Source organism: Geotrypetes seraphini, chromosome 16 (assembly GCF_902459505.1).
Source record: "Geotrypetes seraphini chromosome 16, aGeoSer1.1, whole genome shotgun sequence".
Lineage (NCBI taxonomy): Eukaryota > Metazoa > Chordata > Amphibia > Gymnophiona > Dermophiidae > Geotrypetes > Geotrypetes seraphini.
Window position 1 is genome coordinate 43,154,504 of NC_047099.1, and position 23,722 is coordinate 43,178,225.

Consider the following 23,722-nt stretch of genomic DNA (forward strand, 5'->3'; position numbering starts at 1 on the left):
AAATGTCCTGGGGGACCCCCCAGCCAGTCGGGATTTCAAGAAATCCCTAATGAGCATGCATGATGCAGATTTGCATGCCTGTCACCTCTATTATATGCACGTACATATATTTTTTGTTATTTTCTTTAAGGGTAAGGTTGCCAGAAGTCTGGGAAAATCCAGACATGTTCTCTTTTTAGAGGGCACTCCGGGTGATCGGATGGACTTTCAAAACCTGGAAGTTTGGGTTTTGGAAGGCGATCGGCACAAGCAAATTTAGTGACCCTCCGCAAACCTCACTTGCATGCGCAGTTTTTTTTAAGAATGACTCGCCATTTTGAAACCGTTATAGTAGCGGCCGCAACAGCGGCCCGTCGGATTTTACTGCAAACATTTGAGAATCTTCCCCTGAGTGACCTAATCAAGTTTCAAGTTTAATATAAATGTGATATACCACCTATTAGTCTTCTAATTGGTTTGTACATAATAAAAATAGGGAAATAGGGAAACATACATTAAAACATACAGGACCTACTGGAACGATAGGATTAAGGTAAAGAATTACATTATAAAGTAGGAAAGAGAGCCAAGGAAGGGGGATCCCATCTGATAACCAAAGCATAAATTAAGATAATGTTTCGTAAGGTAATTGCATTAGAGGTTGAACACATCTTGAAAAAGAAATGTTTTAAGCTTTCCTTTGAAATGATCTAGCATGGGTTCATCAAGTTTCAAGTTTATTAAAATATTTGTTTGACCGCTTAATCTAATTTCTAAGCGGTTAACATAATAAAATTACATAAAAACAAGTTAATCCGTTATTCCGGGGGTAAATGAGTTCCAAAGAAACTCTGGAACTCATCTGGAATCCACATCTCCCTCGAAGGACCCCTTTCCTTTGGCTCGAATTTGGCGACTCTGACAACCAGTTCCACCCAATTGTGGCTCTTTTGGGAATGGACTCACCCAGGACTCTCTCCCCAAGTCCTCCCAGCTCGAAATAGGCGTTCTGAAATGCTTCTTTCAGCTCCTCATCCAGCGGCTGCTCCTGACCCTGAAGAAGGATAGTGGAGCAGCGGTCCAGGATTCTCTCAGGTGCACCTTTCATCACCAGAATGTACCCCTCGCGGTCATCTGCCCGCTCGTGAATCGACAGCTGGAAACAGGCAGCAACACGTATGATAATACCTGATCTCACCATTCAGTCTCTGCTCAGCAAAACGAGCCAGTTTTTCAGAAGATTAAAAAAAATCCCTGGTAAATTATATATTTCATCCTCTCACCTTCCATTAAAATGCATCAAGCCCGATTAATACATGTGAGAGCTTTGTTTAATGCAGTTTCAGAAGTCTGTAACTGGTTTTTTAATTAAGTTTTTATTTGCTTATTGGTTTCCCCCCTCCCCCCAGGCCTCTTCCCATCATGTTCTTTCTTGGACCCCGTAACCGCACAAGTGCGTTCTGGCTCTCTGCCCCTGGGGCTTCCATAAAATGACACAGCAGTAACACAGCGAAATGACGTTCCCAGAAACTTTGGAAGGCTCATCTGTGAGCTCTGCGTTCTGATTTTAAATTCTCAGCATGACAAGTTGATAAAGAAACATACGTAGACCCTGAGTCTATGATAGATTGCCTACAGATTGTGGGCAGCCTAATGTCTCATGCGGCAACCTGGGGAACTGGGTTCAATTCCCCCTGCAGCTTCCTGCGACCTCGGACAACTCGTTTAACCCTCCTTTGTCCTAGGTGCAAAGCTTCAATTGTGAGCCGACTAGGGACAGAGAAAATGCATGCATCAACCTAAGGAACAAATGTAATTTTATCATAAACGAACATAGCTTAAAATCATATCATATATGTAAAACCAAGCCTTATGAAAAGTCCAAGTCTTATTGATTTAATGGGTAGGGTAGGGTGTGGTGGGGTGGGGTAAATCATATGAATTAGGGGGGGAGGAGCAGGAGATAGGATGGGAGTTTAAAAGTAGAAGAGGTGAGATGGAGGGAGATGGGTTGGGGGGGGTGAAATGCTTTACTAGGCCACAGCTGATTCTGAATTGGGTTGGGAAGTGCCAGACCCAGCCCTTGCCAGCTCCGAGTATTGCTTCAGGCTTCCTGGAATACAAGACACGTAATAACGCACCAGAGACTCTCTTGGTGAATAGGGCTGCATGCAGGAAATCACAGGGCAGGTGAGGAACCTGTAATCCTGCTAGCCTATAGATTTATGATCATTGTTTATTAATGGATCCCCTCTTCAAAAGAGAAATTCCAGTAGGGTCGGTTGGCATGAATAACTATATTATTCTGATATTTCTCTGCCTCACCTGTGCTCTCAAATCTCACTCCTTCCTTCCATGCTTCTCCAGGACTTTCTCATATCAGCAAATGGTAGAAGGTACAGTTATTTATAAGGGTGACAGAGGGGGATCACTCTGGCAACATTAAATGCTGGTTGATGGCTTTTAAGCCTGACAAATCTTTGGAAATCAGGAGTTGGAAAGAGAAACAGGGCAAAAGTCTCCCCCTCCCCAAAACCAAGAGACATTAAGTTCCAGACTGAATTTCCTGCAAAGAACAGAAAAACAACTATTCCATAGCAAAATCTGTGACTGCAAGATATAGATGAACTAGAAAAGGTTAAAAGAAGAGCGACCAAGATGATAAAGGGGATGGAATTCCTCTCGTATAGAGATTAAGGTTCTTCAGCTTGGACGAGACGGCTGAGGGCAGATATGATTGAAGTCTACAAAATCCTGAATGGTGTAGAATGGGTACAAGTGGATCAATTTTTTTGCTTCATCACAAATGACAAAGACTAGGGGACACTCGATGAAGTTACAGGGAAATAGTTTTAAAACCAATATGAGGAAATATTTTTTCACCTCTGGAACGCATTGCCAGAGGTTGTGGTAAGAGTGGATAGTGTAGCTGGTTTTAAGAAATGTTTGGGCAATTTCCTGGAGGAAAAGTCCATAGTCTGTTATTGAGAAAGATATGGGGTAAGCCTCTGCTTGCCCTGGATCGGTAGCATGGAATGTTGCTACTATTTGGGGGTTCCAGAATCTTGCTATTCTTTGAGACACTGCATGGAATCTTGATATTCTTTGGAAGTTCTAGAATCTTTTGTTACTCTTTGGGATTCTGGGATGTTGCTACTCCTTGGATTTTGGCCAGGTACTAGTGACCTGGATTGGCCACCATGAGAACGGGCTACTGAGCTTGATGGACCATTGGTCTGACCCAGAACGGCTATTATGTTCAAGTGGGGTCTTTTTCAACCTCACCTCAAAGACAAGGGCCCGATATTGACCTGTCTACAAGCTAGGTTATCCCTTTTATGATGCCGCTCCACTGTGCATTATTGCGGCTGGATCTCCGCCCTCCCTCTACATGGCAATCATACCTGATATTTGTTTGTGGAGTTGAAAGGGATCTCGGCCACTTTGGGGTTCTTTTCCCTCATCTTCCTAACAGAGCCACAGGACAGTTCGATACATTTCAGCAGTGCTGACTCCGAGGCATCCCCCGCTGTGTCTCGCTATGGAAGGGCAAGAGAACCAAAAGCCATGTAAAACCAAATAGGACTATTTCTGTTCAAAAAAGGCAGAACGAAGATGACAGATCACTTCATAAACAAATAGAATGGGTAAAGGAAGAGAGGGTGAATGGGATACAGCAATGGTGAGTCAACTCCTTGCACTGGTGTAACTGGATACCTTTGAAATGGCCACTTTTTCTTGCCCAACCTTGAAGACCGCACGGTTGCACAAGCCAGCAATTCGGGCCAAGGCAGCCCATGTTGGGGAGCGCTTGTCAAACGTTGCACCTGAAAGGCAAAATATCAAATTAGATACAATTCCTAACCATCTACTATAAATCTAACACAAACCACTAGTCAGGCAATCTAGGTCCTCTGGCTTTAGAGTACCTTGAAAGCTACCACTATCACATTTAATGAGTGCAGGAGTATGGGTTTCTCCTCCTCACCTCCAAGCCAGATGAGAGAGGCTGGCAATGCAGGAACTGTGAGCTCTTGTGAACTTTTCCCTACGGTACTTCCTGCTGGGAAAGCAGAAATTATGTGCTCCCTACACTACCTCCTGCTGGGAGAGCCTGAGAATGAAGAAGCTGTATGCTATCATGTAACACCCTACAGCACCTCCTGCTGGGATTTTATGAGCTGTGAGTGCTCATGCGCCCTTTCCTACAGCACCTCCTGCTGGGAGAGGCTGAGAATGCAAGAATCGTGTGCTCTCTTGCATTCTTCCCTGTAATCATTGTGCTGGGAGAGGCTGGGATTGTAGGAGGTGTGAGCTCTCTTGCACCCTTCTCTGTAGCACCTCCTGCTGTTAGAGACTGGGACTCTAAATGTAAGCTCTCTAAAGTCAGCACACAATGTATTATAATTATAAAGAATGGTTGAACATAAGAATAGCCCGTAGCCCAGTAGCCCGTTTTCATGGTGCCCAATCCAGGTTACTAGTACCTGGCCAAAACCAAAGGAGTAGAAACATTCCATACAGAATCTCAAAGAACAGCAAGATTCCGGAACCCCAAAGAGTAGCAACATTCCATGCTACCGATCCAGGGCAAGCAGTGGCTTCCCCCATGTCTTTCTCAATAACAGACTATGGACTTTTCCTCTAGGAAATTGTCCAAACCTTTCTGAAAACCAGCTACGCTATCCGCTCTTACCACTTGGAGAATGAATGACTTGGCTATCACTGTTCCGCAAAAGAAAATAAAGTGGCCACAAAATATTGATAGCCTGTACCTCTCACCTGACTGATCTTCTGTGGTGTCAGCCTCGTGAATCTGGTTGTCAAACCACATATGTGCCACGGTCATGCGGTTCTGAGTCAAGGTCCCCGTCTTGTCTGAGCAAATGGTGGAAGTAGAACCCAGCGTCTCCACAGCTTCCAGGTTTTTCACCAGACAGTTTTTGCGAGCCATTCGTTTGGCAGTGAGGGTCAGACATACCTGCAGTATAAAGAAACCGTCAACTAATTGAGGCAGAGAGAGGACGAGAGGCCAAGACAGGAGAGAACAGAAAAACAGGCACAGATGTAGGGTGACTGTTATAGTCACCAATTAGGTCGCCCCCGACTTTGATTCTCCTTTCTATCCCTACTGAAAAGTAGTAAGCTTGCTTGGACTCCACCCCCCAAAAAATAAGACTGCCCCAGTTCTAATGTTTTCAAGTCAGTGTTCCTGTTGCTGTCATTTTGACACCAACTCAGTGTCACCTCAGGCTTCAAGGATACAGGGGTTAAAGTTTGAAGTGACCCTGAGCCAACAACATTTTCATAGTGATGGGGAAGCCATGGGCAACAAAAATAGCTGAAGGGAGAAGGTTTGGGGAGGCCTGGATCTCTTGAGGAGGTCCAGGAAGCAATGTTTTGGGGAGGGAGGGGGGGCATAGTTTGGCTGATGCATGGTACCTATTGGCTATTCTATTGTGGACTAGTGATGTTACACCCAGTGAAGGCGGCGTGGTATTGAAGGATGCCCAAGACCGGAAAGAGACCTCAAACTGTTGACCATATCTGCACTAGAACAGCCATAATGTCCCCATCCAAAGTCAGTTACCTACCGTAACCGTTGCCAAAAGACCTTCAGGAACGTTGGCCACTATGATACCAATGAGGAAGATGACGCCTTCCAGCCAGGAGTAGCCAAGGATAAGGGAGAGGATGAAGAAGGAAATACCCAAGAAAACAGCCACGCCGGTGATGATGTGGATAAAGTGCTCTATCTCCATGGCAATGGGAGTACGCCCCACCTCCAGCCCTGAGGCCAGCGTGGCGATGCGCCCCATCACAGTGCGGTCCCCCGTTGCAATCACGATGCCCCGGGCAGTTCCTGCAGTGAAGAGCCAAAGGAAGCCAGGAGAGTGGTTTTGACTCATTTTTTGCAACAATAAACTCTGGTCAGAGGCTTTTATGCCCGATATCGATTTTGAGCTAAAGAGTTAGAGGGAGAAAAAAAGCCAAGTGATACAGGAAGAGCTGCCAAGTGACCCAGTTCAAGAAGGGAGGTTTGAGACCAGACCTCTATTTCACACATCCCTCATCCTGACACATTTTTGGTGCTCGCAGGGCTGATTCAACATGGTCGAAGCTGAAACTCAAACTCCATGATACACTGGGAAGTCAGCAACTGGCCGTAGGTTTCTGTCCTTGAACTGGGGTTACTGGGCAGCTCAGCTGAGGGCACAAAGTGCACCTTAGGAGAAAACAGGGAGAATAGAGAAACTTTCATATACTGTATCTAGAAGATAAGGAGGCTTGAAGACAAGGAGTCATGGGATGAATGTATCCGGGAATCCCTGGGTTTGACTCAGAAACTCATGGAAATTGCATAAGCCGCCCATCAAGTCTTGGGAGAGTGAGGAGGGGGATGCCTGGAAACTCAGGACACAGAAGATTTAGAATCAGAAAATAATATTAAAGATTGAACTAGGCCAGTTACTGGGCAGACTTGTACGGTCTGTGTCTGTGTATGGCCGTTTGGAGGAGGATGGGCAGGGGAGGACTTCAATGGCTGGGAGGGTGTAGATGGGCTGGAGTAAGTCTTAACAGAGATTTCGGCAGGTGGAACCCAAGCACAGTACCGGGTAAAGCTTTGGATTCTCGCCCAGAAATAGCTAAGAAGAAAAAAAAAATAAAAAAAAAATTTTAAATTGAATCAGGTTGGGCAGACTGGATGGACCATTCGGGTCTTTATCTGCCGTCATCTACTATGTATACTATGTAAGACTGAGATTTTTCTTTATGTTTTGCCAAGCTGGGCTCCTTTGGATGGAACTGCCCATGCGTGCAGACTTCATATCCAGTCACTTACAGAGATGGCGGTGGCCGTTTAACTGGGTTTTGGAAGACCCCCCCAAGAACAGGACCACGTCTGAAGGAACCTTGGGCATGCGTGGATGTCAATGTGATGACATCATACACATGCGCTTGACATCATCGCGTTGACGTCCATGCATGTGCAGAGGCCGGCCAAATGCGGCCCTGAGTTCAGGGAAGGAGGCACGAGGCTTCTGTTGGGGTGGGGCAGGGGGTGCAGCAGGGAAGGGCTGGGTTTGGGGGCGGAACAAGGTGGGCCCAGATGTCCTCTTTTTTTTAAGTGGAAATCTGGTAACCCTAGGCCAGAGTTTTCCTGGTCTAATTTATTGGCACCTAACAGAGACATTTAGCAATGCCTAAGTCATACCATACCTATTCTCTCCCCTAACCAAGCCAACTGTATGGGTGGCTGTTGCTAGATGCCTCGACATAGGTGTTGGTAGGTGCTGCTCCGAGTTCCATTGGAACTTTTTATTTATAAATTTTTAATGAGCTTTTAATGCCATGGTTAACTACACATGCCAATTAAGCAGTATAAATAGTGTGTCTGGCTACACATGGGAGATGGTGTGTGAGAGGGTGGGGGGAGGACGCTTAAGTTAATTCAGGCTTGCACAGCCAAAAGTAGGAGAGAAAACACTTTTTTCGGGGAATGAGTCCAAAGAGTTTTCTCGTCTGTTTTTGCTTTGTGAGTTTAGCCTGCCCTCTTGTGGTTATAGTCAGGTCTGACACCACTCTTCCTTGCAGACCAAAAATAAAAGTTATGAACTCCAAACCAGGAATATAAAGTGTTACTTTTTTATTGGATTAAGTTCATTCATTTCTTGACTCGCTTAAGGGATATATTTCTTCTTCGTTTGATTACCTTTATTCCTGTGCCTAAAAGTACACTAAGAGCATAAGAATTGCCACTGCTGGGTCAGACCAGTGGTCCATCGTGCCCAGCCTCACCTGCGTACGTCCCAGTTGAGCAGGAACTTGTCCAGCTTAGTATTGAAACCCTGGAGGGGTTATCTGCAGAGTTACCCAGTGCTGAGGGTCAGTGGCTAAACCTTTCCTGGTCCTAGTTTAACCCTCTGTGCATGGGAAACTGTATTACCGATTTCTCTAAGAAACAACCATTTCCATTTTCAGGAATAATTGAAAACATGTCATCTAGTCCTTTCAAATTATTCAGCAGCGCTACGGGGGGTCATTATTTCACCGGGCCGCTTCCATTTCCACGTGCGCTTTCATAAACTTTGGGAACACCCATGCCCCTCCCTGGCTATTCTCCCTTTTTGGTCGCGGGTGCAGCGAACCTGTGCACAAATTCCAAAGCAGTGCTAATGAACGTCAGTAACTGATTGTTAACGACTCGTTAACTAATAACGTGCATGAATTTTGGATCTGTATCTAAATTTGGTCAGCCTTTATAGAACCTGGAGGAAAGGTGGGTGCATATGTTGAAGACCTAATAGCACTGGCACAATAGCTGGCAGTTGCGCACATAAGGGCTAGGAGCTATTCCAGGGGTGGAATCCAGTTGGGTTTTCAGGATTTTCCCAATGAACATGCGTTGAAAGCCGTACATGCAAATAGATCTCATGCATATTCATTGGGGAAATCCTGAAAACCTGACTGGATTCCGGCCTTTGAGGACTGGAGTTGCCCACCCCTGAGCTATTCTATAATGTACTGTACATGTCAATGGTGAAGGAGCATATATGTGGGTGGAGCATGATCGGGTCATGGGCGTGTCACCAGTAGTGTAGCTAGGGTGAGCAGATGGAGCCCCTCCTCCACCCTCCCTGCCTTGCGTGCGCACCCCTACATCGTACCTTTTTAAATTTTGGTGCCAGCAGCCACCAACTTACTGCCCGTGTCGGCTTTGGCACTTTCTCTGGTGTCACTTCCTAGGTGCAGGTCCCAGAAGTGACGTCAGAGACGAAGATGATGAACATGGAAAATATGAAGATTTTGACATAACATAACATCGTACATATAAACCGCATAACCTTAAGATTAAAAATAATTCCGCAGAATAGCACTTGGTCGCTCTTCAATGAAGGCTCTCGACAAAGTATTCAAAGGCAAGGAGGTAACACTCCAAACGAAGATCAGACTTGTCCTCACACTCATTTTCTCAGTGGTCAGTTACAGATGTGAAGCTGGATGCTATGGAAACAAGACAGAAAGAAGATGGACTCCTTTGAGCTTTGGTGCTGGAGAAGGATTTTATGCATGCCGTGGAGCACCAGAAAAACTAAGAAATCGATTCTGGAAGAGATCAAACAGGCTATGTCACTCGAAACCCAAATGGTGAAGTTACGACTTAGTAGACTTAGTTAGATAAAGACAGGTTGTTCACCCTCTCTAAGGTAGAGAGAACAAGAGGGCACTCTCGGAAGCTAAAAGGGGATAGATTCTGTACAAATGTAAGGAAGTTCTTCTTCATCCAGAGAGTGGTAGAAAATTGGAACGCTCTTCCGGAGTCTGTCGTAGGGGAAAACACCCTCCAGGGATTCAAGACAAAGTTGGACAAGTTCCTGCTGAACCATAACGTACGCAGGTAAGGCTAGTCTCAGTTAGGGCGCTGGTCTTTGACCTAAGGAACTCTGCGGGAGTGGACTGCTGGGCACGATGGACCACCGGTCTGACCCAGCAGCGGCAATTCTTATGTTCTTATGTTCACACCATAAGAAGAGATCCTTCTTTCTTGGAATTCCTCAAACCCTAATACCACCAGATCCTCCCACAAATTAAAACTATCCTTCCCCTCGCTAAAAGCTAGGGACCTCCCGCCACTTCAAAATCACTGAGCTCTGGAACTACCTTACCTCCCCTCTTCGGAACTTGAGCTCTCTCCAAGTTTACCGCAAACATCTGAAAACCTGGCTTCTCTCAAAAAATGTTAAGTCTCCCTCCAACTTAGGAATCAAGGAAACTCTTATATCTTGGCATCCCAAGTCCTCTAAATTTTCTTCACACTTCTACCTCTAACCCTCTGTTGTAGTTCCTTCCTATTTCTCCTACTGTAAACCGCGTCAAGCTCTACGAACGTGGAGATGATGCGGTATACAAACCTAAGGATTAGATTAGATTAGATTAGGGACCTCCCTCCACTTCAAAATCACTGAGCTCTGGAACAACCTTACCTCCCCTCTTCGGAATTTGAGCTCTCTCCAAGTTTTCCGCAAACATCTGAAAACCTGGCTTTTCTCAAAAAATGTAAGTCTCCCTCCAACTTAGGAATCAAGGAAACTCTTATCTCTTGGCATCCCAAGTCCTCTAAATTTTCTTCCCACTTCTACCTCTAACCCTCTGTTGTAGTTCCTTCCTATTTCTCCTACTGTAAACTGCGTCGAGCTCTACGAACGTGGAGATGATGCGGTATACAAACCTAAGGATTAGATTAGAAGGACATTATGTTTGGGAAGATCGAAGGAACCATGCAAAGAGGGCGACCTGCAATCAGACGGCTGGACATGTTGAAAGCACCCCTGGGGAAGACGCACAAAACCTATTTCTTTTTAGATCCAAAATTCATCAAGTCGCTTGGACTCAAACACGAGTCGATGGCACCTAACAACAACTTTATGCACAGTTATTAAAATAGTGCTTTTTTTGGCTCCGAGTTTTTGGGCACAATATATAGAACGTTACTATCACAGAAGAAAACATAGTTTTTCTCCAGTTCTTTGGAGTATCACAATATATAGAAGTCAGTCCAAAATGTATAGCTCAGCAGTGCCAGGAAGTATCGCACGGATATAATGGGAGTAAAACCAGGACTGGCTAAACCTATCCCTCAAGATCTGGAGCTGCTTGGCATAAAGAAGGACCCTAACAGATCACAAAAGGACTTTTATCGTGGAAATGTCTTAAGTCTGAAGCCTTTTGTTTTGGATAACGTTAGCTGCTGTGTATTATTCCTGTCCCCTGGGGATTTCTAAATTCCTTATCCTACGGCAGGATATGATTGTAAACTGTTTATTATCTCTAGCAGAGGCGTTGTAATTAGACCTTGGATACCCTGTAACTACACAGCAGTCTGCCCAATCGATTTACACTTTGGACCGCTGTCTTGCAGCTCTACACTTTACCTACACAGCGAGTTCAGCTCTGCAGGTCTCTGGCCATTTTTCTCAGCAGGATGGAGGGTGGGGAAGACTGGATTTTGCAGAATCAAGGTTATTTTTCCTCAGATGGCTCCGTCACCCTAGCCCCCTGGGCTAAGCTGAGCCATGCAACAGGTGGGCCTGACATTTTCAAGAATACTTCAGCCCGTCTTCCTGGATAACCAGTTGTGGCTGGAACAGCTTGAAGTGGAATCTATGCCCTGTAACCCTGCCTAATATACTGTACACCCTCCCCAGTCTCGGATAACAGCTTGGCACTGGGCTTGCTCCGGGGAAGGGCTGCCCTGTCTGCAGCATGTGGAGGTGAAGGGAGGGAGAGCATGGGGCAAAGCTTTAACGTTTCCTTGGTGTTGTGGAAATAAAAATGGCAGTAAATGTCTCAGGAAGGATGACAATGTTACACTTACAGATTTTCTCTTGAAGGGGCTGGGTAGGAAAGTGGAAGATGAGGTTGGAGTGGGGTGACAGATGTAAAGATCTGCCGGATATACTGAAACAAGCAATATGTGTTGGTAGGACGATGGAAAAACCCGGACGCAGGGTCACGCCCCATTTCACACACCCCCCCCCCAGCCGTACCCTGTTCCACCTCCAGCCCTGCCCCATCTCGCATCCAACCCCACCCCAAAAAGCGCATTTTTTTACTGACCTCCAGGCCAGACGTTTCGATATCGCAATGCCAGGGGAGGCCCCCCCTCCCTTCCCTTACTACGCCACTGGTGTTTCTGTCCACCCACACAGGAGCCAGTGGATGCTGAACGCCCTGATACTGAGCAAGCTCCTTCACTGTATAATTAGGATTACCAGATTTTTCATTTGGAAAATCCGGACTCCTAGACCCGCCCCCCAGGCCCGCCCAGTCCTACACGTCTCCACCCCGGTTTCAGCCCGTCACGCCCCCCGATCCTGCCCCCAAGCCCGGCCCAGCCCTGTCCCCCCCACTGCCTGTTCTCGTCGGGCAGCACTTACACGCATGCGCGGATGAGACATAATGACATCACACGTGTGAGTGACATCATCGCTCTCCTGCACGAAGGAAAGCTTTTCAAAACCCGGACCCCCGGACATGTCCTCAAAAGGACGACATGGCCGGGGAAATCCTGACGTCTGGTATCCCTAGGTATAATATGTATTGTGGTTGGCAACCACAATCATTTTGAAATGTGAGCTCCTATGCTACTCATTCTTACAGCTGCCACCCTCCCTCCCCACCCCACCTACCTCAAAAACAAATTTCATATCTGGCTAAGTTCCTTCTACACACACAAGATACTGAGGACACAGCAGTCAATGGTAGATGTTCCCCTCACCTTCCACACAGTTGGTTGAGAAGAAACAGATGTTTCTGGTCTCCAGAGGGTTCTCGTGGGTGAATTCCGGTGATCGAGTCTGTGGCTCAGACTCTCCAGTGAGGGACGAGTTGTCAACCTGTCAAGAAGAGGTCATGGAAAGAGCTCAGCCAGGCCTAATCTTATATTACCGAGCTATTTTGAGGCAGAAGCAAAGGCAGGGACAGAGCTGTACAGTGGGCCAGAGACAGTCAAGAGAGGAAAAGGCACCTCAAAGCAGAGACAGAGAGAGAATGCAATAAATAATAAGTTTCTTGAGTTGCTGAGAATGAGATTCAGGGGGTTCCCCTCCCACCCCAGATTGTTTTCTGATTTCTGGTTTGATACATGCCGTTCCTCTGTCGTCAATAGGATCCCTCTGCTGGAGGACTCGTGAACTGTGCCTTGCAAACTAGGTGTCCTGTCCCCCCCCCCATATGATTTGCTGTCAAATGATCAGGCAATAATTTTGCCCAATGAAGTTATTATACCCATATCCCTGCTTTTAAACTCCATGACTAGCTCTCCCCCATAGAAGGCTTCACACCTAGGGGCTGATGACCTAGTGCATGGCTTCCTACACAAGTATAATGCCAAATTTCTGCTCGCTGGTGCAGTAAATAAATTATGTACAAATAGCATTGGTGTTGCAAGAACTGAATGGGCCCTGGGTGGAAAAATTAAGATGGGTTCCCTATAATACCATCTCTCCCAAGGTAGTGAGGATTGGTGGATAGGGAGGGGGTGGAGGAATCCTTACAGAGCTCCAGTTAACAAACCCTGCAAAAAGCAAGCATACCTGTATAGAAAACCTGTCAAAGTAAATCCAAATAATTAATAGAAAGAGAAACTGAAATACAAGATACATTTCCTAAACTGACATATTTCAATTCGTAAATTCAGAAAAAAAATGTTTTATTTTCTACCTTTGTTGTCTGAGTATTGTTTTCATCCCAGTGTCTCTTTTCTGCTTTTCCCTTTGACATTTCTTCTCTATGTCCATATCCATCCTGTCCAGCATCTCTACTTTGTGTACAGCAATGCTACTGTGTAACTATCCTTAAGGACCATCAATGCCCAACATCTGTTGTTTATGTCTCTGTTCCTCTCTAAGTCCACCTTCTCTCCTCTGTCTTGCACTCCCCCCCCAACCCTGTGGTCCAGCAACTCTATCTCTTTCACTCTATTGGTCTAGTGTCTCTCCCTTTCGCTCTCCTCTGGTCCCGTGAATCTGTCTGTCTGTCTGTCTCTCTCTCTCTCTCTCTGTTTTCCTCTGCTCCATTTCTCTTCTTCCTCCCATTTTTGGGGGTCTTTCTCTCTTCCCTCTGTTCCTCCTCCCCAGGTCCAGCATCTTTCCCCAGCAATTCTTCTGCTCTTTTTGATTTTTCTCTGGGACTCTTTCTCTCTCTATCCTCTGCTACCCTCATTCATAGGTGCAGTATCTATTCCTCCCTTTCTTCAAATTTCTATTTTTTTCTCTTCCCTCTGCTTCCTTCCCACCAGGTAACGTATCTTTCCCTATCTCTCTCTCACTCACAAGTCCAGCATCTTCTGCCCCCTTTCCCTCATGCTTACCATGTTTTCAGAGTTGCTTCTACTGGTGACTGCTGTGTATCTTAAGGACCAGCATGGGGGGAGGGTGTGCTGAAGAGCCACCAGACCCATGTGCTGGGGGAGGGAGGCAAAGTAAGAGAGGGATGGGCATTTTGCTGGGCAGTTACCCCCTGGCAAATAAGATCTAAACATAACTCGTGTGCTAACCAAGGAGAACACATGGGATGCATCGTATGCAAATTTCATTGCTACGGGCAGCTAGTGCCATGCGCTTATCTGGACAGATAAAGTATTGGCACATATCAGTGCATGTGCTGGAATGCTAGCCCACGCATGAACTTTTTGCTATATGGATATTTGATTATGCCTAGCGTCGCATTCCATCACATGCTCCGCTGTTTGCCAACACACGTCTTGTGCTCAGTCCTGTTCGTGGCTTGAGAACAGATCCATGTGCTCTCAACAGTCCAGCACCCTGGGTTTTCTTAAAACCATGCTCTTCATGGAGGCTCCAGATGATGTTATGGGTCTTGTACATTCACAGTACAAAGAAGAAGACAAACATAAATCCCCATTAACACTAGTTTGAAAGATTCAACCTCTAAGTCTTCTGCGCAGAATAGCTAATAGCCTTAATATGCTATGTGTCGCTGTCTGAAACGAGGTTTGTGTGCAAGATTCTTTTCTGCTTCGTGCACCCCCAAAATTGTATGCTAAATCCATGCTAACCCTGCCTGAGCACTTTTTACTCTATTGGCTCCTTGCCCTTTACAACATAGATATCACTAGCTAAAGCCCCTCTCTCCTTGCCTTTTATTTTGCAGATAAAAATTCTGCTTTCCCCTCCCTTCTTTTTACCTTGCAGCCATGTGATGAGATAATCCGGAGGTCAGCCGGGATCCGGTCTCCCCCTTTAATCTCCACAAGGTCGCCACTCACCACGGCCTCAGCGTTGATCTGTAGTTTCTCTCCTTCCCGAATCACCAGGGCTTGCTGCAGAAGCGTATGAGACAAGATTTACATTTGGATTTCCCATGTGTTAAAAGTAAAATGTAAAAGTATATTTTGCATGAGGAAAACATCTCAGATAAGCAGTGGCCTAGAAAAGGGGGTGCGAGGGGGGCGGTCTTCCTCAGGGCACCGGCACCCCTCCTCCTATCCGGCCCCCCTTCCCATTCCTCCCCCGTGCGTGGCCACGCCCCTTCCCCGTACCTTTTTAACTCTGGCACGAGCAGTGAAGAACTTGCTGCTCATGCCAGCTTCGGAGCTCTCTCTGACGTTCCTTCACCGCGTTTAGTTATACTTGTTTTGGGACATCCAGGTTTTTATTTCCGAGAGGCACTTGTGTAGTTTGGAAGTTTGGGCTAGCAGTAGATACAGTTGTATGTTGTCAGCAAACGAGTGGATCTTTATGTGGTGTTTTAAGACAATGTCTATCACCGGTGTGATTATAGAGGTTGAAGAGCAGAGGGTGTCCTGTGGTACTCCATATTTTATCAGTTTCGATTACGATATAGTAGATCTTAGTAGGACACCTTGGGTCCTATGATTCAGGAATGACAAGAACCACCAGAGTGCTCGATCGCTGATTCTAATATTTGCAAGTCTAGCAAGGAGGCAGGGGTGATCGATGCTATCGAAGGCGGCACTGAGGTCTTGAAGGGCCAGTAATCCATCGTTTCCTTTGTCTAGTATGCTCCAGCAGTCATCAATAATGTCTGCTAGGACCTTTTCCGTACTATGGAATTTTCTGAAGCCAGATTGGTATGGGGAAAGGGCGTTGCATCTGTCAATGAAGGCTTAGAGTTGCGATAGTACAATCTTTTCCAGGATCTTGGAGATGAAGGGAAGGTTGGAGACCGGTCTGTAGTTGCTAGGTTCGTTCGGAACAAGGGTCGGGTTTTTTTTTTTAAGATCGGCCTGATGATTGCCAATTTCCAGCTTTACGGTACCATTCCCGATTGCAGGGAGGAATTTATTAGAGGTAGGATCGATTCGATGAAGGCATCTTTTGTGGTCTTCAGGAGATTCAGTGGGCATGGGTTGAGGATAGATCCAGAGGGTCGTAGCATGGCAATTGTTTTTGCTAGGTTGTCATGAGATGCTGGTTCAAAGCAATAGAGGGTTTCAGTTCCAGATTCTCTAGTAGGGGGGGAGGGTCATTCTTGGCATTTGCTGGTGAGGTGTCAAATTAAGATTTGAGCATATGCGATCTATTTTTTCTTAGAAGCAGACAGAGGGAGTTTCACTGTTTAGTTTGGTTTGTAAGGGGGTTTTTGTTTCCTTTTGCAGCTGTGAGCAAGTTTTTTTGTCAGTGTGAAGAGGGTCCTCGATCTATTTGGAGCTTTCTGTAGGAGATTAGTATAGTAAGTTTTATTTTTTGCATCATGGATGGATAGTTTGTACTCATCTAGCAGTTTTTTCCATTAGATTTTGTCCTTCTTGTCTTTGGATTTGCACCAGTTTCTTTTGGCTTTTCTTAATTCTCTCTTCTTTTTCCTGAGGTCATCTGTGAACCAGGGGGAGGAGAAGTTGGGAGTGTTAGATTTTATTACTTTGGCTTCTGCTAAGTTTTCATGCCAGCCTGATTCAGCTTCTTCAATGGGTATCGGTTTAGGTCCTGTTGTTTCAGATATTTTAAAGATGCTGAATGATAGTTTTACTAGGTTGACTGAGTTAGGGTTGAGTATCTTCTTGATTGGAGTGATGGTGTCCTTGGTATGGGATTGTGTATCCGAGTTCACGAGAAGAAACGTGATATAGTGGTAGTTGGACTAGGGTACTGGTTCGAAGGTGTAGTGTTGGATGTGTGGGTCGGTGGGTTGGTCTTCTTGTGTGATGAGTAGGTCAAGGGTTTGGCCTGCTGTGTGGGTGGTAGAGGTGATGATCTGTCGGAAGCCTAGGTCTGATAGGGAGGGAGTTGCTGGGCCATGGACTGATCCAGGAAAGGAAAAGAGGAAGCGAGGGGACCCGGGCGACCATACCAGAAGCGTGTTGAGGGGTTCAGACAAGGTAGTTCCATGCCTAGGGTTACCAGATTTCTTAATGAAAAAAAGAGGACAGGTGGCCCTGCCCTATTCTGCCCCCAGTCCTGCCCCATTCCCCGTGCTCATATTTTCAAACGATTCTAAAATGAAGGAGAGGAGGAGGAAGAGGCTGTTTTACCTGGGGCACCATGTTCTTGAAGGAGTCCATGATCTTGGAACTTTTCGCTTCTTGATAGTATGAGAAGCAGCCGGTGACGATAACAACAGCCGCAAGCACAGTTCCTAGGTACAGCTGTCAAGGGAGATAGAAGCAGAGTTAGTAGGGCGTGACATAGGGTTTTTCACCTTAGGCAACAGCAGTGCATGTTTCACACAGACAAACATGTATGCAAGCACACACACACATGAACACACATGCTTGCACATGCACACACACAAAGAGGCATGCATATACACATATGCATGCAAGCACATGCACACACACATGTTTCATTCATTAATCAATTACATTGTGCACGCAAGCCAGCTGTGTGCACCAATTTGCGTGCACAATTTAAGGCGGCATATACAGAATTTGGGAGTTACTGGGGGGGGGGTTGGCTATGGGCTTGGCACAAAGGGGCACGCACAACTTATAAAATACTATGACTTACACGTTGCAAGGTGCATTTAGCTATACCAACTTTGACCAGCCGTTAGTGGATGCGCCTAAGATATGGCCCACTCGGGTCCCTTTCTGAGTTACTAGTATTCTATAATGGCTTAAGTGTATCCTGAAGCCGTTATGAAACCAGAGCTAAGCACATCCCATGGTGGTGCCAAGTTACAGAATTACTCCCAAAGAGACTCAGTCCCTGCTGGCGTATCTCATTTATTGGAAACGTTCCTTGCTTTCTTCAAGCAGAGGATCCATGATACTCACATTGTCATTGATAGGCTCGTCTTCCATCACTGTTTGGATAGCGTAAGCCAGAAAGCAGAGCACAGCTCCAATCCACAGCAGGATAGAGAACCCACCAAAGAGCTGACGGCAAAACTTCACCCACTCGGGGGTGGTTGGGGGAGGCGTCAGGGCATTTGGGCCTTCTTGGGCAAGGATCTCTGCTGCACGGGCATTAGTCAAACCCTGCCATAGAGATGAGCACAGAAAGAGAGTTTGAGAAGGGAGAAGGGGGGGGGAATGGAAACAGAAAGATCAAAAAAAGATGAAATAAGAAATATAAGCTGGAAGTTGATAGAATTTTTGTGGTCTGTTATTTCCACGTTCAACCTGGTATGCCCAAGAAAATGCATCGTTTTCATTACGCTCGACATAATTTGATCAGACCTTGACAGCTACACTGTCGTGCATGCTGGATTATCATGTGTGTTATCAGAGCAATAGTGTAACCACATGAGATCAGTTGAATGACCTCCTGACCCAGGTCAATCCAGTCAAAGTTTTAGGTTTTCTAGGAAAGATGGAGATTACAAGTCCAACTAATCTAGAAATGAATCAGCTGGCACTGTAAAGTATTTATAATCCGCTTAATAAACTAGGCGACTCACAATCTCACATTCACAATATCATTAGACATAGCCATATTCATCAGACTTTACTAGGGTTAAAAAAAACAAAAACCCCGGACACATAACCCCCACCTGGCTCTGCCTCCAGCCCCACCCCAGTTCCACCTCTAGCCCTTCCCCCAGAAACCCTTTTCTCTCTCTCCGATGAGCTCCGGCCAACTCTGGAGGGCCTGGAGCATGCGCGGATGCGTGTGATGTCATCGGTGCACACTCAGAGGCCCTCCAGATGCGGCCGGAGCTTGTAGGGGCTTTCCAAAACCTGGACAAATGCTGGGTTTTAGAAAGTCTGCCCGGGAGCCGGGACAGTCCTCTAAAAAGAGGATATGTTCGGGTTTTCCCAGACATCTGGTAATTCTAGACTTTACAAACCACAGTATAAAATTCCAACCTTACTACCCAGAAGTCTTCTAAATCTGATTCCACCAACTCACTTTTGACTATAAATTAATTAAAAGCCTGGACAAAAAAAGTACATTTTCAGTAATTTCCTAAACTGGAAGACATTTTCACAAAATCATATTTCACCTGTTATCTCATTCCATAAAAAATGGATCTGCCACTGAAAACAAGATTTCCTTATATTTGCACATTTCACTGCATCTCTTTTCTGTACATCCAATAACATATCACTTCCTGATCTTAACAATCTACCTGATCTATATATTATCAAGCAGTTTCTCAAATAATCAGGTATAATTGTATACCTTAGCCACCAGCATGAGACTGAGCCAAGGAGGAAAAAGATTCCAGGATAGGACCCAGGAAGGAATGTGACTTACTTTGGAGAGGTCAGTTCCATATTTTCGTCCTATTTCATCAAGAGATAGTTTATGGTCATCCTGTCAGGAGAAAAATCAAAGATCAAAGCAATATAGTCTACTGAGCAGAATAGGGAAAAGCACTGTTGTAGAGAGAGCAACTGCTCTTTTGGAATTTAATTCTTGAAGATCAGTGGAGATAGACTGGACCAGTCTTGGGCTCTGCCTCCTTGCATCCAAGAAACTGCAGAACTGGTTTCTATAAGCAAAGTAGGACCGTGTTGGCCTTGTGAGTGTGACTGTTATCGTTTATCCTTTTTTTATATTTGTTATATCATCTAGCTGGGTTTTCATCAGATCTCCTGGCTGATGGAGCTCAACGGTGTCAGAGGTGAAATGCCCATGCTCCTTGGAGGGAGGGATAAGCAGTTGTTACTTGTGGTGACCTCCCCTAATAGGAGATTAAGATGGGGGGGAGAGGTGTCAGTCTCACAGGAGGCTTCCGATCCAGCCAGGAAGTGGATTTGCAATTGCATTACCCAGGCAGATCATCTGGGACAAGGGAGAGTGTTTGATAGTGGAAAAGATCGTGGAAAACCAAGTCAAGACTGTAAGTCTTAGCGGGACTGGCTGAGCCTGACCTTCATGTCCTAGAACAGTGGTTTCAAACTCAAACCCTTTGCAGGGCCACATTTGGGATTTGTAGGGACTTAGAGGGCCGCAGAAAAAATAGTTAATGTCTTGTTAAAGAAATGACAATTTTGCATGAGGAAAAACTCTTTATAGTTTAAAAATCTTTCCTTTTGGTTTTGGCTAAGTCTTAATAATAATAATATTGTTATTTATAGCTAAAGAGACATATGATCAAGAAACTGTTTTATTTTACTTTTGTGATTATGATAAACATACCGAGGGCCTCAAAATAGTACCTGGCGGGCCGCATGTGGCCCCCAGGCCGCGAGTTTGAGATCACTGTCCTAGATCTATCTTGGGAAAATGTCTCTTTTAAATAAGGGACAAAGATCCACCCCCCTAAACAATGGATTTCCATATTTGTACATTAGATAGATTATGAGCCCACTGAGAAAGACAGGGAAAAATGCTTGAGTACCTGATTAAATTCATGTAAAACCATTTCTGAGCTCCCTTGGGAGAACGGTATAGAAAATGGAATGAATAAATAAATAAAGGGGAGCTATAACTAAATAAACTATAAACTACATCATTTGATTGATTCTAACAATAATACAAGGGAAAATAACTACAAGGAGGAGATGAAGTGAACTGGAGGCCCTGCAACACTTCCATTTGCGGCTGGTGACCAAAGTTATAGAGATTTCAAGCACCTGACTTCGAAGTTATCAACTCTCCCCAGCTTTGCTGTGCACATAATTGTTAAGAGAAGCACAAATTTGGTGTCAAATTTTTGGAAACACACTTAGAGCTGTCCCTGGGATTTCTCTCTCTGATACTTGCAAGGTGTCCTTTGTCCTGCAACAAATTATGGCTCTCGCTTCATCTACCACTGACCATTCTCACCCTTTTTCAACTATAAGTGTAAAGGTTTATACTTGACTAGCTGGGAGATTTGGGATCCTTTGATCCCCCCTCCTTCTCCCTCCTCCTTGCTTGGTGCTCTTATGTAGCAGTGAAGTCTCTGAGGAATCTCGATTACGACAATGACCGGACTTACCATGGCCACCTCCTTCTTCAGCTCAGCCAGTTCCTTCTCCTTCTGTTTCTTCTTTCCTCTACCATTCTCGGAGTTGGTCGCCGCTGGCGAATACTCGCGTCCTGCCTGTGGCAAGAAAATTCAATGTCAGAACACCAGAGAAATCAGAGGAACCAAGGCAAAAAATGCAGCTCATTGGTCTTTCCATGAAAATTCTCTGAGACTTTAGGCTTGCAGGGTGAAATCCCTGCAAATATTTTGCATGATAGCTACAATTTGGAATGGTCAGGGCTGTTGTTGGATATGCTAGGGCCAAGGGCACAAAGTTGCGAAGAGGCCACAAGATCTACTTTCAGGTAATACATTCATCAACATCGAGCGAGCTTAGGGCTCCTAGTTGCCCTTCTTATTCCTCACCACATTGGTAGCGGTCAACAATTGAATGAACCTGAAACTTTGATTCTTTTAGGTAAGGGTTGTTAACACTTTGGTAAATCAATATGGAAGAAGCTCACATATCACTATCCATATTCTCCTATTCTCTGCATAACAGTAGCGTAACCACTAGTGGGCCTGGATGAGCAGTGGCACATCCAGCAGAGGTGTACATTGTTAGTATAGCTAGCAGGGATCTTCAAGCCCCCCCAGGTCTCCGGAGCCTCTGCACATGAACAGGGAACTCTAATTAGGCAGCTTGGGGAGGCTCTAGAGAGGACTCTTAACTGGTGGGACATGGTGTTAGTTTATACTGTTGAGAGGAGAGGAAGGGGTAGGTATCAAGCAAAGAGGAAAAGTGTGGGCCATCCCCACCCAGACATAAAGGTCTTGCTATGCTCCTGCAAGGGCAATGCTCTAAACTGACACCTCGGTCTAAGTGCCCCAATGCCAGGTGCAAAATACCAATACTATTATAGCCTCATGGTGCCAAGATTACTTTATAGAATGCTAGCGTAAAGATGGCATTAGCGCCATCTTATATCAATGGCAGGCATAAGTTGACATACCTAGGTGTACCACGTGACATGTGTTGTTTATAGAATTCTGTAAACTGTAGGCATAACTGTGAGACATGCCCATGGCCCGTCCACCCTCTGCCCACATATACAGATCCTTGCAGTTAGGCACTTAGATGCCATCTTACAGAACAGCGCCTAGTGCACAAAGAAACCTGTTAACTTGATGGTGCCTTTGATATGTATAAGTGGTGCAATTTGGGCGGGTCACGTAGGTCCTGGGTCCAAATAGTCAAAATATGATCTATCTTTTCTTTTTAAAGAAGAGCCTACCTACTCAAGCCCAATTTCAAATAGGTCGTTTTGAGGAGGTGACATGTGGCAGTGGCGTATCCATGTTTAGAAAAGCGGCAGAATTTTGGGAAAGGGGGTTCTCCTAATTAAACAATGACAGAATTATATTGAGTGCATATGTTTGGTGGTCATGTAATTGGTGGCTCATAGCTCCACTGGTCAAATGGGTCATAGGTTAGCCTGCATAATCCATTACTTGCTCTATGTGTTTAAAAGTTAGGCGCAAAGGTTTATCCAATCAGATGTAGAGTTGGTGTAAATATCAGCGCCTCATTGCTATACGTTCCCATGTAACTTACCATACTTTATAAGTTCCAGGTGAAAGTTTGGGCTCTGTCCAAGCTCCGCCCATGTGTACATCCCGCTTGCAATTATGCTTCAAGTTAGGTGCCTTAAAGACACCCTTTATGTTCCTACGAACAGAACAAGGAGTGGATCCCGGATGATATAGGTGAATAGGGGAAAGGGAAGGGGGGAAGGAAATAGGGGGAGATGTAATGGGTAATTTGGAAATATAGTTTGAAGAAATGAAAGACATTTGATGGAAATTAATATGATGAATTTTAATGTAATGACTATTTTATTGTATTATATTATTGTATATTTACTGGATTTCTTCAATAAAATGTTATAAATTAAGTTGTAAAAACCGAGCTTTATTCAAACCAAAATAGCTGACGTGGGCCACGTTTCACCCCAGGGGGCACTTGCAATGAGAAAGAATCACTAAAACCCAGCAGCGGGTGGAAACAGTTGAGAAATTCAAGTCAGAACCCTCTGCTCCTTTCTTTTCTTTCTGGGCTCTCTATTCCCTCTGCATGCCCTAAAGCACTTAAGAACATAAGAATTGCCACTGCTGAATCAGACCAGTGGTCCATCATGCCCAGCAGTCCGCTCACGCGGCGGCCCTCTGGTCCAAGACCAGCACCCTAACTCAGACTAGCCCCACCAGCGCACGTTCCTGTTCAGCAGAAACTTGTCTAACTTTGTCTTGAATCCCTGGAGGGTGTTTTCCCCTATAACAGCCTCTGGGAGAGCATTCCGGCTTTCTACCACTCTCTAGGTGAAGAAGAACTTCCTTACGTTTGTACAGAATCTATCCCCTTTCAACTTTAGAGTGTCCTCTTGTTCTCCCTACCTTGGAGAGGGTGAACAACCTGTCCTTATCTACTAAGTCTATCCACTTCAGTACCTTGAATGTTTTAATCATGTCCCCTCTCAATCTCCTCTGTTCGAGAGAGAAGAGGCCCAGTTTCTCTAATCTTTCGCTGTACGGCAGCTCCTCCAGCCCCTTAACCATCTTAGTCGCTCTTCTCTGGACCCTTTCGAGTAGTAACGTGTCCTTCTTCAGGTACGGCAACCAGTGCTGGACGCAGTACTCCAGGTGAGGGCGTACCATGGCATGATAACCTTCTCTGATCTGTTTATGACCCTCTTCTTTATCATTCCTAGCATTCTGTTTGCCCTTTTTGCTGGCGCCGCACATTGTGTGGACAGCTTCATCGACTTGTCGATCAGAACTCCCAAATCTCTTTCCTGGGAGGTCTCTCCAAGTACCGCCCCGGACATCCTGTATTCGTGCATGAGATTTTTGTTAC

At 45.4% G+C, this 23,722-nt stretch overlaps 1 protein-coding gene across 2 annotated transcripts in view; it reads right to left on the reverse strand.

Annotated features, from left to right (window-relative positions):
* LOC117350703 (sodium/potassium-transporting ATPase subunit alpha-2) overlaps nucleotides 1-23,722 on the reverse strand; it is a 53,197-nt gene that overhangs the window by 13,541 nt on the left and 15,934 nt on the right. For both annotated transcript variants that reach the window (XM_033925206.1, XM_033925204.1), the window contains 11 exons: nucleotides 20,839-20,943; nucleotides 19,167-19,226; nucleotides 17,741-17,944; nucleotides 16,997-17,110; nucleotides 14,690-14,824; nucleotides 12,260-12,377; nucleotides 5,574-5,842; nucleotides 4,762-4,960; nucleotides 3,697-3,806; nucleotides 3,384-3,518; nucleotides 946-1,135 (listed from right to left, as the gene is read on the reverse strand). In XM_033925206.1, coding sequence (XP_033781097.1) covers nucleotides 946-1,135; nucleotides 3,384-3,518; nucleotides 3,697-3,806; nucleotides 4,762-4,960; nucleotides 5,574-5,842; nucleotides 12,260-12,377; nucleotides 14,690-14,824; nucleotides 16,997-17,110; nucleotides 17,741-17,944; nucleotides 19,167-19,226; nucleotides 20,839-20,943 — 1,639 coding nt within the window. The remainder of the gene's footprint in view (nucleotides 1-945; nucleotides 1,136-3,383; nucleotides 3,519-3,696; nucleotides 3,807-4,761; nucleotides 4,961-5,573; nucleotides 5,843-12,259; nucleotides 12,378-14,689; nucleotides 14,825-16,996; nucleotides 17,111-17,740; nucleotides 17,945-19,166; nucleotides 19,227-20,838; nucleotides 20,944-23,722) is intronic.